General features: G+C 36.2%; 1 protein-coding gene across 1 annotated transcript; it reads left to right on the forward strand.

The window, feature by feature from the left end:
• Positions 1-6520: 6520 nt before the first annotated feature.
• Positions 6521-15459, forward strand: rp2 (RP2 activator of ARL3 GTPase). The gene is made up of 5 exons (XM_052130475.1): positions 6521-6866; positions 10696-11364; positions 14017-14131; positions 14218-14303; positions 14407-15459. The coding sequence occupies exons 1-5, from the start codon at positions 6693-6695 to the stop codon at positions 14488-14490; spliced, it is 1128 nt and encodes a 375-aa protein (XP_051986435.1). The 5' UTR covers positions 6521-6692; the 3' UTR covers positions 14491-15459.
• The last annotated feature ends 89 nt before the right edge of the window (positions 15460-15548 follow it).

Genomic DNA, 15548 nt, shown 5'->3' on the forward strand with positions numbered 1-15548 from the left:
AATTTGCTGCAACTACAATACTACGAGAACAAGTTAAATGAGTGAGCAGTGAAAAGCGTCAATGTCCGTGGTCTGCAGACAAATTTATTTTGCTATTTACAAACTATACAGCTGTCACAGAGACCAGTGAGATATCTCAGGACACTTATTTCATTAATAGATCTTTAACGGATTAGGAACCATTTTGGCATACCTTTCCATCTTACAGCACCTTTTGAAAGATTCATCTTTTCTGCAACCCTGCTGTGCATTAATACAATACTGAAAACTGAGCCTTGATTTTGCATTTCCTAAAACACAATAATTTAGCTCTGGAAATTATTTCAAATAGCCATTGTCTTCAACACAGTCGAGGGTTTTTTAAAATCAGAAATGTATTGAGATTAAAAACTGAATGAACATTCAATTAACCTTAACTAGGCTAACATTAAATTCATTTCTTACCATTGAAGTGTCCAGTTTAGCAGAGACATTCCTGCTTCTCTTCAGTCAACCTAAAATAAAAACACATTAGAGAACGTTCTGTACAAGTTCTTATTAGGGTGTCACACAAAAACCTCTCTCCAACGTTCTGATAAGGTTAGTTTATGGTTATAAAAATAAAACCTTAAAATAACCATTAGAGAATATTTTGTATAGATTTTATTTTGGTTGTCACACAAAAACCTTCCTGCTACATTCTGGGAACATTAGTTTTTGATTATAAAAAATATAACCTAAAGAGAATGTTCCTAGAACGTTAGGTATTGTTCCCAAAATTAAATAACTAAACGTGAACGTACGCAAACGATAGGGGAACGTTCTGTGTTTACTGGGTTCTTTCTTCCTTATTCTTTCAACTGACAAGCTTAAAAAGGACAACAACAAAAAAATCCATAAACGTCTTAATCCAAGTCTTCTGAAGCTATAAAATAACTATCTATTATATACAATAACATACATTTAAGTCATTATTTACTGAAAATCTTCCCCTCTACCACAGCTCTCAAATCTCATAATAAGCCGACAACGCGTGCGGTCATGTAAACGCAATAAAACGGCGATTACGGCGATTTTGTGTGGCATGTAAACACTTTACACCGTGTTCTTACCAGCTCATCCAATGTGCGCACACGTTGAGCACACGCCTCTTCATGGTTTGACGTCAAAAGCAGAGAATAAAGCGATTATTTCAAATGTCATGTAAATGAGGATTTCTTGCCTTGTCAGATTTTTTGGACAAGAGTAATTGGTGTGCATGTAAACTGGCTCATTTATGTTAAACCCATTCCAAAACATCCTGAGGTGGCAAATTTAAATGTTCAAATGAGTTTTCAGAGGTATGAGTTTGGGATGATATGAGAGATGACAGAATGTTCATTTTTAGGTGAATGATTCCTTTACCATAACTAGATTTCAGAGGCCAATGCATTAAACTTCACAAATACTGATGCAAATTTTCAAATAATTCGTATACAAATGCACTAGCACAGGCACAAAGTGTTTTGTTCTAAATCTCTGAAAATGGGGTTGTTTAGAATCATGTGACACCCTATAACAGACCTTCATCTCACTGTCACATTGATTGAAGAAAACAGGAATTTGAGATTTCCTTTTTACTCTTCTGCATGTTATCACACGTCCTTTGCTATGTGAAAAATGGAAAGTCATAATTTCCATACTTAAAAGCTTGTTCACTCTGTTACCTAACTTCATAGAATAGTAATGACTATAACCCTATAATAATACTCAAATTTTGCAAAACCATATATATTCAGTCTGTATTTGGTCCAGTAAGAAAAAATCAAAGCTGCCAGAATTTTCTGTCAAAATGCTATAGACATTGGCTTTTTGCCCATTATATATGAAAATAATTTCTTTATGTGCTTCCTGAAAAAGGTATTTGTTTATTGGTAAGTCTTATTATTATTGTATTTTCTATCAAGTGAAAACAATTACATTGCACAGATGAGTCCATGCATGCTGTCTACAGGAGAAGATTTTATTTGTTTGCTTGTTTGTTTTACCAAAGGAACACTTGTATAGCTTTGTATGCACATTGCAGCAGTTAAACAGCAGTAATTTAATCATGTTTAGCAGCTCCGATATTTGTGTTTCATGCACAAATGTGTACAAATACACAAATAAATGTAGGAGTGCATGTGCATTTTATAGCACTCCAACAGTTTCGTTTTCCTCAGTTCTCAAGTGTTTCCCTCAGCAATTCTCTCCTTAATAACCCTATGCGATCCAATCCTGCATCTACCCTTTTAAAAATAATATAGTCATAATATTTGTTCAAACTGAATTTCTTGCTGCTGCAGAATGTCACTAATGTAACCACATTTCATAAGAATAATATCCACTTGTTAAATCAACTTAAATGAACAAATTCCAGTTGTTCATTCTCCTTAAAATATCCATTAAGATGAACAATCTTTTATGTTTTTAAATATTAGTGTATAACATTATTTAAAGGTAGAGTTGCTCAACTAAAGCAAATGATCAAAAAAGGGAAAAAATAGCTGTTTTAATTTCATATTCATGCAAAAAAATTATATGATCAAGAGAACAAATTGAAATAATGAATTTTCCTTTATTGCATGTAAATACACTGCATTGGTCACTGAACTGCACTAAACTGTCATTGCCATTATTTAATCATTGTTATTGCTATTAATCTTAATCTTAATAATAAACTCATGACTCGACTTGATATGCTGTCCCACTTTACCTTTTTAACGTAAAACCTCTGAACGTTCATTGTGAACTTTGCGAAGATTAAGTTTACTAATGATTTTTAACCATTTAATGTAATGTTCCGGGTTCAATACAAGTTAAGCTCAATTGACAGCATTTTTGGCGTAATGCTGATTACCACAAACATTTGAGGTCCTTACAAAGGACGTGAATGGGGGCCAATTTTTGGAAGGTTTTTAAAGGCAGGAATGTGAAGCTTATAATTTTATAATAGCGATAACATTTTTTAACAGTTTACAGTTAACAGTTACTGTTAAAACTTGTGTATTATTTAAGCTGTAAAGCTGTTTATATCATAATTGTTAGAGTTGTTTTAGGGTTTGTAGACATAAGCGATTTTATCTCACTAAAATCACGTTAACACACATATTGTTTATGTCTTGTGGCTTTTAAAATAATGAGTATTTTACAGATTGACACCCATTCACTTCCATTGTAAGTACCTCACTGTAACCTTGATTTTTGTTTTTAAAAGAAAAGGAGGGACGAAACACAATACATTTTTTTTGTTAATCAATTTTGTCAAAAATGCTGTTGATTGAGCTTAACTTGTACTAAACTCAGAATATTCCTTTTAAGGAAATACAAATGGATATAATGGGATCAAGCTTAACTGTACCACTTTACCCATATTCACCCTTATAATACAGTTGAAAACCACATCTCAGTTGATTGGTATCCAGAAAAGCAGATAAGTAACATCTTTTTTTTCTTGCTGCACACATATAGCACATAAAACAACATTGTTAATGATGCGCTTCCTGCCTCCTCCTCCATGTGCCGCGCGACCTTACCAACGAGCTTACATCATCCTCTCAAGAGCGCACGTCACAGAGATGTACGGAAGAGAACATTTATCATTAAAAAGTATATAAGTATTGTTTTGTTTCTAAAAACAATTAATCATTTGGGTTCAGAAGAACTTTATTTGTCGACTGGAGTCGTGTGGATTATTTTGATGCACCCTAAATATGCATTTTGGACCGTCATAAAAATGGAGTACATTCACTTGCATTGTTTAAAGGAGGAGGGTTGAAATGAAATTCTAAAAATCATAAATTCTGTTTTGATGAAGAAAGAAACTCAGATACATATCGGATGGTCCGAGGGTGAGTAAATTATCAGCATTTTTTTTTTTCTTTTTCATTTTTGGGTGAACTATTCCTTTAACTGTGGGATTTTTTTTTTCTTCTGTTGATGAATAAATTATTTGAATTGCTTTGATTTACATTCTATATTGACACCAATAATGAAATGAGTACTGCATTGACATTTTACAGGGCATTTTAAGTTCTAACATTGTCAGTTTCATGAATATATAACAAGAATGATATTTTTTTGTACTGGCACATGTGTCTGGTTTCATTACCATATTGCTGTAATAGTTGAACCTACTCAGTCTTTAAATATTGTTTTACTGTTGTCAATACAAGTCCACTGTGACAACAGTGTGTACGTAATGGTGACAAATTCTCTTTTTAAGAGTAAGAATAAAAGTTTGGATAAAAGTTCACAAGGGTGTATAGAAAGTGTTTTTCTTTAACAATGAAGGTAAAGGTACATTATGTAAGATTCAGAATCCCTTGTTATTAATGACACCTCTGGCCGTTAAGTGAACTGCAGCCAGCTACCTGTTGCTCGTGATCACACACACACACACACACACACACACACACACACACACACACACACACACTCCATAGAGAGGTGAGCATCGACCAAAACAATGACGTAACATACAAAGAGACTGAATGTGATGTACCGGCATCATGCTGACAGATGAGGTAGCATAATTAAAATTACACAGTTATGATTGTTTTACTACAAACTTTGAGACTGCAGATTATATTTGACTCTCCAATGCTGGAACAGGGCTAAAACAATGTGTGGATCTAGATCTGACTATACAAGACTGTAGTTTGAAGTAATTACTTTTCTTAGCATGATACATTGTCTGCATTTATAAGATAGCCTATGTCGGCGTTAGCTAGCTAGCCAGCTTTATCAATAGCTGTTAGCTAAATTAGCAGTTTATAAAGTACATTATAAAAATTTTGAAACAATTCAGTATTGATGTGATTCCATCACCACTGTCATTTTGATATATCGATGCGCTATTGATTTCTAATAATAGAATGTACATATTTTCTGTATAACCAAGTTACGTTACACTAATGAATGGAGTTTTTGCATTACCTTGAACATTGTCTAGCATTACATTTACATTTATGCATTTGGCAGACGCTTTTATCCAAAGCGACTTACAGTGCAATTATTAATCTGGAGTTAAGTGCCTTGCTCAAGGGCACAATGGTGGTGGCCATGTGGTTAGAACCAATGACCTTCTGATTAACAGCTCTGTGCTTTAGCCACTACACCACCACCACTCCTATATATATATATAACGCTGACATAGGCTATCGTATAAATGCATTAATTTCATGTATTTTTGTACTTTAACTTGCTGAATAATTACAGATTAACATTAACCTGACTTTTGTATAAAGAGAAGATCGTTGAAATTATTTGAAAGTTATGAAGCAAGGTAGCTTGCAATTCATCAGCGTTAGCAGGCTATCAAGTTAGCTACAATTACACAGATCAATCCTTATGGCACTATATATCACATGCTTTACAGTTATGTAAGCTTACCTGTCCAATAAGAAGAACACCAATTCAGGGTCGGTTTTGATCCCTAAAACCGAACGAAGGTCCCTCCAGGAATCAAATGCCCTGCTGATGTTCACTCTAGTTTTTGCTCGACCACGGTCATGTTTCCGCTTAGCCAGACGGGATTCAGTAGATACATTTTTTTTTGGCTTACTCTGAGTTTGTGTAGGAGTTGGTGTTGTGCTGGGAGCCGGCCATTTGCTGGATTCCATATCTAAGATTACGTTACCTAGTGTTGCAGAATGTTGTCGCTGTTGAATAGCGGAAGAGAAGCTACTGTCTGGGGCAAGGCTCTTGGGAGCAAGTATAAACGTCACATCCTTTGGATTTTCCCGGCAAAAGCAACCCACTCCCTTTGCATAAAAATCAGTCTATAGGCTTTAATAGACAACCTATTTAGTCTGGGAAATGCTAATATTTTTGTTATGTTACAATCCGTTCACACATTAGCAAAAAAAAAAATTACTTCATATGCGGTTTGTGAGTAAAAAAATTAGGAAGCATTTAAAATGTATAGAAATCAATGTTTCAGATTGCTGAAATTGACCTGACTCATGGGGTGCTGGTTTGACCTTTCTCCTGGACATGGCCTTCCACATGCAGGCCCCTGATGTGCTGGCTGTGTCTGTCCTTACCATCCTGACACAGCTGCATGGCTAGAGCACAACCCTAACCTGCGATGATTAGCCTACTATTAGAGCATGAATTTGATGTAAACAATAGATCTAGATCAAATTTGCATATGCGATTGATAGAGGGCTGCCTATTGTATTAGCCCTATAGTTACAGCATGAAATAATATTTTACATAGACTAGATAGCAGAAGCAGCAGTTTTACAACAACAAACAGTTAATAATTACACAGCCATGCACGGGTTGTTCATTGAGTGCATTGATGTTGGGTTTTTCCACAAGGTATACGAAGATGTCCAGTCACTGTAACTTTGGCCATTTAGTTGGATCCTTGTGCCATTGACCCGGCAGGGAGTACGGTAACAGTCCCCCACCCTCGATGGCCTTCATAGATGTGGCACAGCTTTGATTCGCTGTTACCTGGCAACGCGGTCCGCTACACGGATTGGCTGGTTCGCAGATCAAGGAAACGGGAAGCACACAGTTTGCGTGTGCTTGATTAGTTTCTGGGGAGGGCGATTAAAGCAGCTGCAGCTACGGACCGAGACTGTTATAGAAACTCATGACATTTACGACAGAAGGGGCGCCCTGACATATCGCGGAATATTCACAAGTTCTTTGAGAGACATCTCGCCCGCTGGTCTGCATAAATGGGGTGCTTCTTCTCCAAAAAGTCAAGGAGAAAATCTAAAAAGGACTCCGCTTTGCCCGCTGGGAACGACAGCGCTACGGGCAATGAGCTCCCCGAGACCAACAACACTGCGCTCGGCAGCAACAGCAACCAAGAGGCGCCAAAGCAATACAGCTGGGACAAACGAGAAAAGGTACAAAGCTGAATTATAACCTGTTTTTGTGCACAATAACCATACGTATCTGGGGTATTGTATTGCGTAAACGGCTAATAGTTCCTACAAATTGCGTTAGGAATTATACAGGGTAAAATTAAACCAAAATCCACCAACAACAGCTAATCACAAGGGTAGAACAACCATAATGACATATGCGTTAGATGAACTGGTCTATTTAAAACACAGACACGAGCCGAGGTGCCTATGATACAGTTCCCGACATGCATAATCACGCTAGGGAAGGGTTTGGCCCCTCTCGATCAGTGTTTATAACTCCCAGCCACGGTTGCTTTCGATTGGCCAGCGATAATCGTTGGATATAGGTTTTCACATCCTATGGTAAATTATAGACCGATCTTATTATCGTCTTAAAGACAGGGCACGTAATTTGTTTGCCTGGCTGTTGTCCAGATAACTCTGTGTTCGGGATTAGCACATAAGTGGTGTCGCCATCAACATGTATGTCAGAGCGAGTGTCTGTTCCTGCGATTGCAATACCATTAGCAAAGGTTTTAGAGTTTTTAGGTGTCCTGAAATTTCCATTTATGAAGCTATTATGTTTAAACATTGTCCTGGTTGAGGCTATTAAGTGCAATTTTAATGCACGGCACGAATCAAGTGCAAAGTACATCAATATTTTCCCTATTAATATATTGCCTGTCTAGTACAGTGTCTGATTTGATGGATTAGACATTTCTATTGTCTTGTTACATGGCAGTGGTGGTAAATAAAAACCCAAATGCCTCAAATTAGATTTTTGACTGGCTGGGACAGCAATTGAACATAACCATCTGTCACTACTTTGCCCCTGAGCAAAGCACTTGAGCCTAGGTCACACTTGTAGAGGGCCCTAAATGAAATAAAAGCTCAATGTATTGAAGGCCCTAAATGTGATAATATTGGCTCCGAAATGTACACCATAAACCCAAAATAAGTTAACAGAACTAAAAAAATTTAGGTAATCAGTTACATGAAGTTAATAAATGACAAGTTTAAGGAAGCAGCTGTCAGATTTTGTTCTAATCATTTGAGTATGCTAAGTAATGCATTTTAATGGTACTTTAAATTGAACTCTTTGGCTGAACTTAAAATCACCATGTAAGCTCAATTTAAATATGTCAAGTAGAGGGAACCTAGCTAGCTAGTGCTAGAACAAGCTAGTACAGTGAATGTTAGCATCCTGAATTCAGTATTCACTATAATGGTAAACCCCCCCAAAAAAACTTTAACATGACAGAAACTCTTTTAAACAACACAACAAAACATTAAACACTAACAAGTGTCTCCCTTTAAATTCATCTTGCACAAAGACACACTATATATCACAATTGTAACATTTAGGGGGCTTTCATACTGTGCACGTTTGGTCCGAGTGCGATTGTTCCCAGTGCCCCCCGCAGCATTGGACTGGTTTCACACTCACTTGATTCTATCGAACCCTGGTCCATTTGCATTCATCTTGCATCATCACAAAATCCCTTTAGGGAACACAACGCGACTCATCATACTTTTTGTTATTTTGGTGCCAGTATACACCGCAGAGTGAACAACAACTGCGTATACGTGCGCTTCATGGAGTAACTCATCAGATGTCCAGGAGAAGGCGACTTGCTGTTGCTCGCAAACGGCATTTTTTGAGGAGACGGCTGATTGCAAGGAATTCACTTGCATCTTTGTTTACACTGCATGCTTACTCACGCTCGTGTCCAAGGTTAAGTTATCGCCACTGTCATCTCCTATTATACCCTATAACCTATAATAGTATGTTTATATGTATGTAATATATATATATATACACACACACAGACAGACAGTATTTATTGTGTTGATTGTACTTTTATGTCATTGTGTTGCCATTAATTATTTGGGACTTTCAGGAATGTGTGGATCCTTGAGTGTTACCAAAACTAATGATGTTGTCATCAACAACATTTACTTCCTGAACGAGTGCTCACCCGATAGTGCGCTACAGTTCCATTGCAACCGAATTCAGACCACCTCCTACAGGTAGTCTCGGTTGTGGTACCACGGTGCGCACACCGGTCCACATGACAGCTTTCTCATTACTTTATTAACTCAAAACATTAAACAATTCAAGTTATTATAAGGTGTATGTTTCATGAATTCAAAAGAAAGAGAAAGTTCTAAATATTAATCAAGGTTAATTTATTTGATTTCATTTAATTTTTCCCTACTCAAAAAAATGAATTATTTTTATAGTGTATACAATTTACTTAAAGGTGCTGCAAGCAATTTTAGCTGTTCTTGAACTTACATGAAACTGAGCTGTTAAATTAGACACTCCCCCTCTTTCCAAAACACTACCCTCCAAAAATGACATTGAAACTGACACCAAACAGTAGAGCAGTACATATTTTCATGGTTGTCAAACACAACAGTAGCAAAATAGCATCCTCGGCTGACAACTGTATTATGCCATTAAACCCGAATTTTCCTCTTCAACTACAATGCGCAAAATGATTGACAGGCATAAAGCACATCAAAGTCTTCTGATTGGCTGATCAAAAATGTGTCCATGGCCCATCGTCACATTTTTAGTTGAGACTTATATCTCTGCAGAACAAAAATGGGCTTTAACCAATCAGTGGGGATTTTCAAACCATTGAGATTTCCTACTTTCATTGGTTAGTTTAGAAATGCCCATCCTAGTTTGGAAATGCCCACTGATTTGTACACCGAGATTCCCTACTTTCAATGGATAGTTTAGAAAAGCCCATCCCTGCTTGAAAATGGCCACAAATTTGAAAACACCCATTGCTGTTCTGCAGAGACCTATGCTTGTTTTAGTTTGCAGTTTACACATTCTAGTGCTGTTACAGAGAGCGGTAAATTATATCAGGACACTTATTTCAGTGACATCTTCCGGAGATTTTGCATAACATAACATAAAAAAAAACAAAAAAAAAAAAAAAGCTTACATGCAACTTTAACATACAGTTCAGTATGGTTTAATGGCCAAAGTCTTCAAGTTTATTCTCACCTATATCCTTGATTCTATTTTATCATGATGAATATATGGGGTTATATATGATATATTTTTAATGAAAATTGTTCACATTTACTTAGTAAATAATCATTAACTTAATCTCTAAACTGATTGTCTCACTAATTACTAATTAGTAAATGGTCAGTAGGAGCTGTAAACTTATATAAGGTTCATTGGTGTAAAATTAGAATTTCTATTACAATTAGGATAAAAGTTGGCTTACATTTAGGGTTTTATATTACATTTTGGACCATTTATTGCACTCAATACTGTTCCCGTAAACAGTGATTACCAAAAGTCAGATTGGATCAAGCATAAATCGTCAGTTAATATGTAGATTTTTTTAATTTTCTGAAATGTAGTCCATGGTGCCTGCCAATGCAAAACTGTTCCTGGTGGTTGCTGGGATTTTCTTTATGGTTATTATCATGTTACAATGTGGTGCTAGGTTTCTTACTAACCCAAAAAGAGCGAACCCCCAGTTTGGATTCTGTTCTTCAGTGAAGGTCTATGAAATTCAAATGCCATTTTTATCATCCGCATGTTAAACATTTTAAGTTAGATTGTTTAGAAAATGAATAGCACACCTAGTCCTCAAAAGCCAGGCGATATGAATCACTTAGTATTACCAATCCTTATGACTAACAAAGTAGATTTTATCATCATGCATGTAACTAATAAAACACCCTCTGTGGGAGCGGATATCCTGTTGCAAAAGTGTGAAAGTCAGAAAGCTGTTGTAGTATTGTAGTTCTCCATTTATTGACCTTTTTTGTGCTATTTGCCCTTTTATTGTAGGTGGATCCCAAAGACTTCATGCTGACAGGCCTCAAGAATGAGACCGTGGGCAGGATGCCAGGCAAACTGAATGGCCAGCAGTTTGTCATTCAGGACTGTGAGAACTGTAACATCTTCGTATTTGACCATTCGGCAACTATTACCATTGACGACTGTGTAAACTGCCACATTATGTTAGGTCCAGTCAAAGGCAGTGTGTTCTTCAGAGACTGCAAAGATATTAAATGTGTGGTGGCCTGCCAGCAGTTCCGTACCAGAGACTGTAAGAAAATGGATGTGTTTTTGTGTTGCGCCACCCAGCCTATCATTGAGTCTTCTACTGGCATGAAGTTTGGCTGCTTCCAATACTACTACCCCGAGCTGGCTTTCCACTTTAAAGATGCGGGCCTCAGTATCTTCAATAACAACTGGAGCAATATTCATGATTTCACACCAGTCTCTGGTGAGACCAATTGGAGTCTCCTACCGGAGGATGCTGCTGTGCTGGACCATGTGCCTCTACCGGATCCAGAGTCAGAGTTCAAGTCTGTGAGAATATCTACTGAAGCAAGCCGAAGCATTGTGCCTCTGACTAAAGGAGGGCGGCGTAAGGAGAGTGAAGAGACCTGTCTCTTTGTGTTCTTCGCTGGAGACTACACCACTGCTAACGCCCGCAAGCTTATTGATGAGGTTAGAGATGACTAATTAGTCTTTCATGGTTGCAATGGTTTACCAGTTGTACAAGCATCATGTGCACAATTATGTGTTAATCTTTTAATTTTATTTGCGTTCAAAGCTGGAAGTTTCTCTAGCAGGAACTTAAAAATGAGTCAAAAGTTCCTGGAGCAAAAAAAAAAAAAGACTTGAGTGCTGCAACATTAGATGTTGGTATGTACTAATGTCTAATGGAAACATGTTGTTCTTAGCAAGTTTTGCCATGCTAACTGGGAAATGAAATTGTCTTTCTTCAGTCACTCTATATATACTACCTATATATATAGAAAAAGGGAAATAGGCTATTCAAACTTCAATAAGATTTGTAACTTTTGTCCTTTTTTTACTTCTGGGCATAATGCCTGCAAAACATTTTCTGGATGACTGATTTAGTCTTTTAGAGGAATTTACAGCAATCCGTGTCCGCTTATTGATTACAATATGTTTCTAGTTTTATGCAATAATATGCTAAATTGGCTAAGTTATGGTCCACTCTACTATCTTGAGTGTTTTATACTGACCGCAGGAGGGGGTAGACAACAAGGGGAAAAGCTCTTCTACATAGTTGTAAGGGTTTGGATGTATCAATCCACAGTATAATTGCGTACAATTAGCAACAAATGCTGTTCAGGAATTTGAATTTCATTTAAATGTAAATGCAACGTTTGCTCTGTGACAATCAATTTAGCTGCGGTTTCAGAAATTATAATCCTGTAGTAGTTGTTGAGATTATTCTTATGAGAACAACAGATATGGTGTTCATTCTGGCCTTTTTTTTTTTACAAGGAATTATTTTATAATTGGTTGAAGTACATGAGATATTATCAATAAAAACTTTCAAAAAGACCATCATCAAAAAAAGTTAACTTCTTTGCCTCTCATGCAGTTTAAACTAAACCGAACCAGAGTCTATTTAGCCCGAGACAGAGCACTTGTATTAAAGGTGCACTCAGTAATTTTTTTTATTATATCGAAGTGGCTAACATCATCTTACACTTATTGGCCTGGATGCTGCATCATTAAAACATAGTAGTTTTCAGTTACCAATAGTTTTCCGTTACCAATGCCATTGTAGAAATTCACTCTTCACAGTAAACTAGGATTAATTCAATCCATGATTGAAACTGTCCAGTAACAGGGCAGTCACTGAGATTAAGCAAGTAGTATTCAACTGGTCATGTGATTCTAACATGGCTGCCCCATGAGGCGCTCCTGCTCCATTTAGAATAAAAGAGCCATTATAAGTTACTGATATAATTGAAATTATTTTATACTTATGTTTAAAAATTTCTATAAATTTATTTTAGAAGTAAAACTTTTTAAATGAGGAAAAAAATTACTGAGTGAACCTTTAAAATGAATGGAAGAAATTGGAACCCCAATACAACGGATGTAGAAAAGAAAGTCCTGCCTTACAGGTGAAAAAGCCAATCACCTTTTATGTACAGACATCACCTGTCAGTTAACTCAAAATGGGCATGGGCAGTTGCTTGCTCTGAGATAAAGAAGCACAATTCAGGATACCATTGTTGTCAGATTTTACTGCTGAATTTGAAATACTGTACTTTGCAAAAGTTTTAGGCAATTTCACAAAAACATTTGTGTAAAGATGGTTATTTATATCTTCAGTTTTAGTGTGTCAATAGGAAAAATACATTTTAGACCCCCAAACATTACTTTTGCAAATAGAAAAGATTAGAATAGAAGAACCGGGTGTTCTGCAAGAGATGGCATTGCCCCCACAAATCCCCCCACTGAACATCGAGTCAGTCTGAGATTACTTGAAGAGGCAGAAGCAATTGAGGCAGCCTAAATAAATAGAAGAACTGTGGTGAGTTCAGTTCAAGAAGCTTGGAACATCCTATCTGCCAACAACCAACAAAAACTGTGTCCAGGTGTAACTATGAGAATTGGGGCTGTTTTAACGGCAAGGTGGCCACACCAAATATTTATTTAGTTTTTTTATGGTTACTGGACTTTGTATGATGTTAAATGATATATGAAAATTATTAATGGCATTATTTTCGAAGACATCCTCACTATGCAAGATTTTCCCCAAGTGCCTAAAACATTTGCACAGTACTGTATGTTCTTTGATTGTAATCTTGACCAACCGTTTTGGAGATTTCGGTCTTTCCCTATTCAAGCAGATAGGAGCTGTACTTTTATGCTTCTTGTATCCATAGAAAATAGCTGCCCGGAAGCATTTCCTATATTGCTGCTGAGTGGACTGACTTGCCTTGAAAGGGAATTTGACAAAATGAAAGAATGAAAACACCTATAAACTTCAAGATATCATCTAGATTCTAGTTAAGTTGGTTATGACGTAGGTGTGAGAGAAAGGCAGCAAGACCATGCGAAAGTACTTGCTATCATGTGTTTGATCTTTTTAGCACTGGCTTCACTGTAAATAATTTAGAAATTCTTACTTATAAAATAACACATCTTAAAGTGGGATGTTTTTCTCTATATTTCTGAACAAAATACAAACATCCAAGCCTTTCCATCAACAGTTAGCAGGGTAATGGATAACATTTTTTTTTTTTTCTTGAAAGTTTTGTAAATTAGCTATTGTCTTTCTGTTTAAACCTATTTTACTGTCTAACATTATTTGCATCCACCACGCAGGCGAATGCCAAAGGCTTTGTCCTCATTCAGACCAAAGAGGTTTCCATGCGGCCTGAGGATGTGAACAGAGTTTTCCAGAACAATGCAGAGAGCCTCACTGAGTGGATCACCAAAGGTGCCATAATGTATTGTGTTATAACTAAGAACATGTAGACCATCTTGGAAAAACAGTTTGTATCATAAATCTCTACGTTATATCAGGTCCAGTGGTAGCCCTTGAGCTGAATGGGGATGGTGTGGTGGAAGCGTGCCGAACCATTGCAGATGAGGTGTTCAATGGGACTAAGGTAATTATAAGAGGACGCGCTTCTTCCATCCAAGTCCATCGACTGTGGATGTATGTACTCTGATAAACTAATGCTTTTTCTGCTTTCTGCTGTGTTCACACAGGTGTTTGTTTCTGAGAGTAAAAATACATCCTCACGTGACGTTGACAACTTTTTCAACTTTGCTGACATGCAAATGGGACTGTGAAAATGACGAAGAGGGTCATGTCACCTTAATGTGGGTTTCTTGATTTTGTAATTTCAGTGTTGTAATTTGAATTGTAATAACTTAATTTGAGAAATGGCATGAAATTCAAGCCACTAGTCTCTAAACTTGTTGAGAGATTTCTAATCACTATTTACTTTTTCCAGACAATTTTGCTCTGTGATCTGACAATTATACATGTTCACTGTAATGTCACAATGTTGAATGGGCATGTAGTCAGTTAGGTTGTTTAAATAGAGAACAAACTCAAACAGAACTGGAATTTTAGTCTAATCAAACATAGCTGTGACCATTTTATCAAATATGCTGAAAATCATACCTTTTGATTTATTTAGATACAGATATTTATTTGTTTTATTTTTTTATAAATTCAAATGTATAGCTGAATATAATGGTATTTTATTCTGCTTTGCTTGTATACATGTTTCCATTACATATTTGTATAGTAGGTTGTGTTATACTAGGTAACTGTACAAATTTTTAACTTACAATATGTGTCACATGCGAGAAAGCATTAATTGTGGTGAATCAGGTTTCATATTTAATGGAAATATAGACATATAATGAGGCATTTTATTTCCTGTTATATTGGCATGGCTTTTGACCATATACTTTTCTCCTAATTGTATTTTCTATGATTTCTTAGGTAACAACACTGTTCTGAAAAGAATGTAAAAAGTTCAAACTGGTATGTTTATCAAATTGAATTGAATGTACTACTAAAAGGAGCTTTAGTTGTCTCCTCTACACTTCTCTATTTTTGTAGGAACGTTTTAGAGTGCACAAATTTCCTGTAACCAAAAAAAAAAGTGTAGGTTTGCCGTTCGAGATAATCACAATGTACATTTCTTTTTTCTTTTTTTTTTTAGTATGAATGTTCTTATTTGTATGAAATAATTTCTTGAATTTAATATAAGCTGTGTTTTGTCAATACATTCATTTTGATTGAAAGCTCTGTCACTTTTTTTCTGTAAATGAACGGCAAGCTCAATTTAAAGGGATAGTTCACACAAAATGAAAATTCTCTCATCATTTACTCA

This window comes from Xyrauchen texanus, chromosome 7 (genome assembly GCF_025860055.1).
Source record: "Xyrauchen texanus isolate HMW12.3.18 chromosome 7, RBS_HiC_50CHRs, whole genome shotgun sequence".
In the NCBI taxonomy this organism is placed as follows: domain Eukaryota; kingdom Metazoa; phylum Chordata; class Actinopteri; order Cypriniformes; family Catostomidae; genus Xyrauchen; species Xyrauchen texanus.

What these genes read in the sequence shown, in the direction of transcription:
- rp2 (XM_052130475.1), top strand. Translation starts at nt 6,693, where the DNA reads ATGGGGTGCTTCTTCTCCAAAAAGTCAAGGAGAAAATCTAAAAAGGAC. An exon ending in GCTGGGACAAACGAGAAAAG is followed by an intron (nt 6,867 to 10,695) that starts GTACAAAGCTGA and finishes CTTTTATTGTAG; the next exon opens with GTGGATCCCAAAGACTTCAT. An exon ending in AGGTGTTCAATGGGACTAAG is followed by an intron (nt 14,304 to 14,406) that starts GTAATTATAAGA and finishes GTGTTCACACAG; the next exon opens with GTGTTTGTTTCTGAGAGTAA.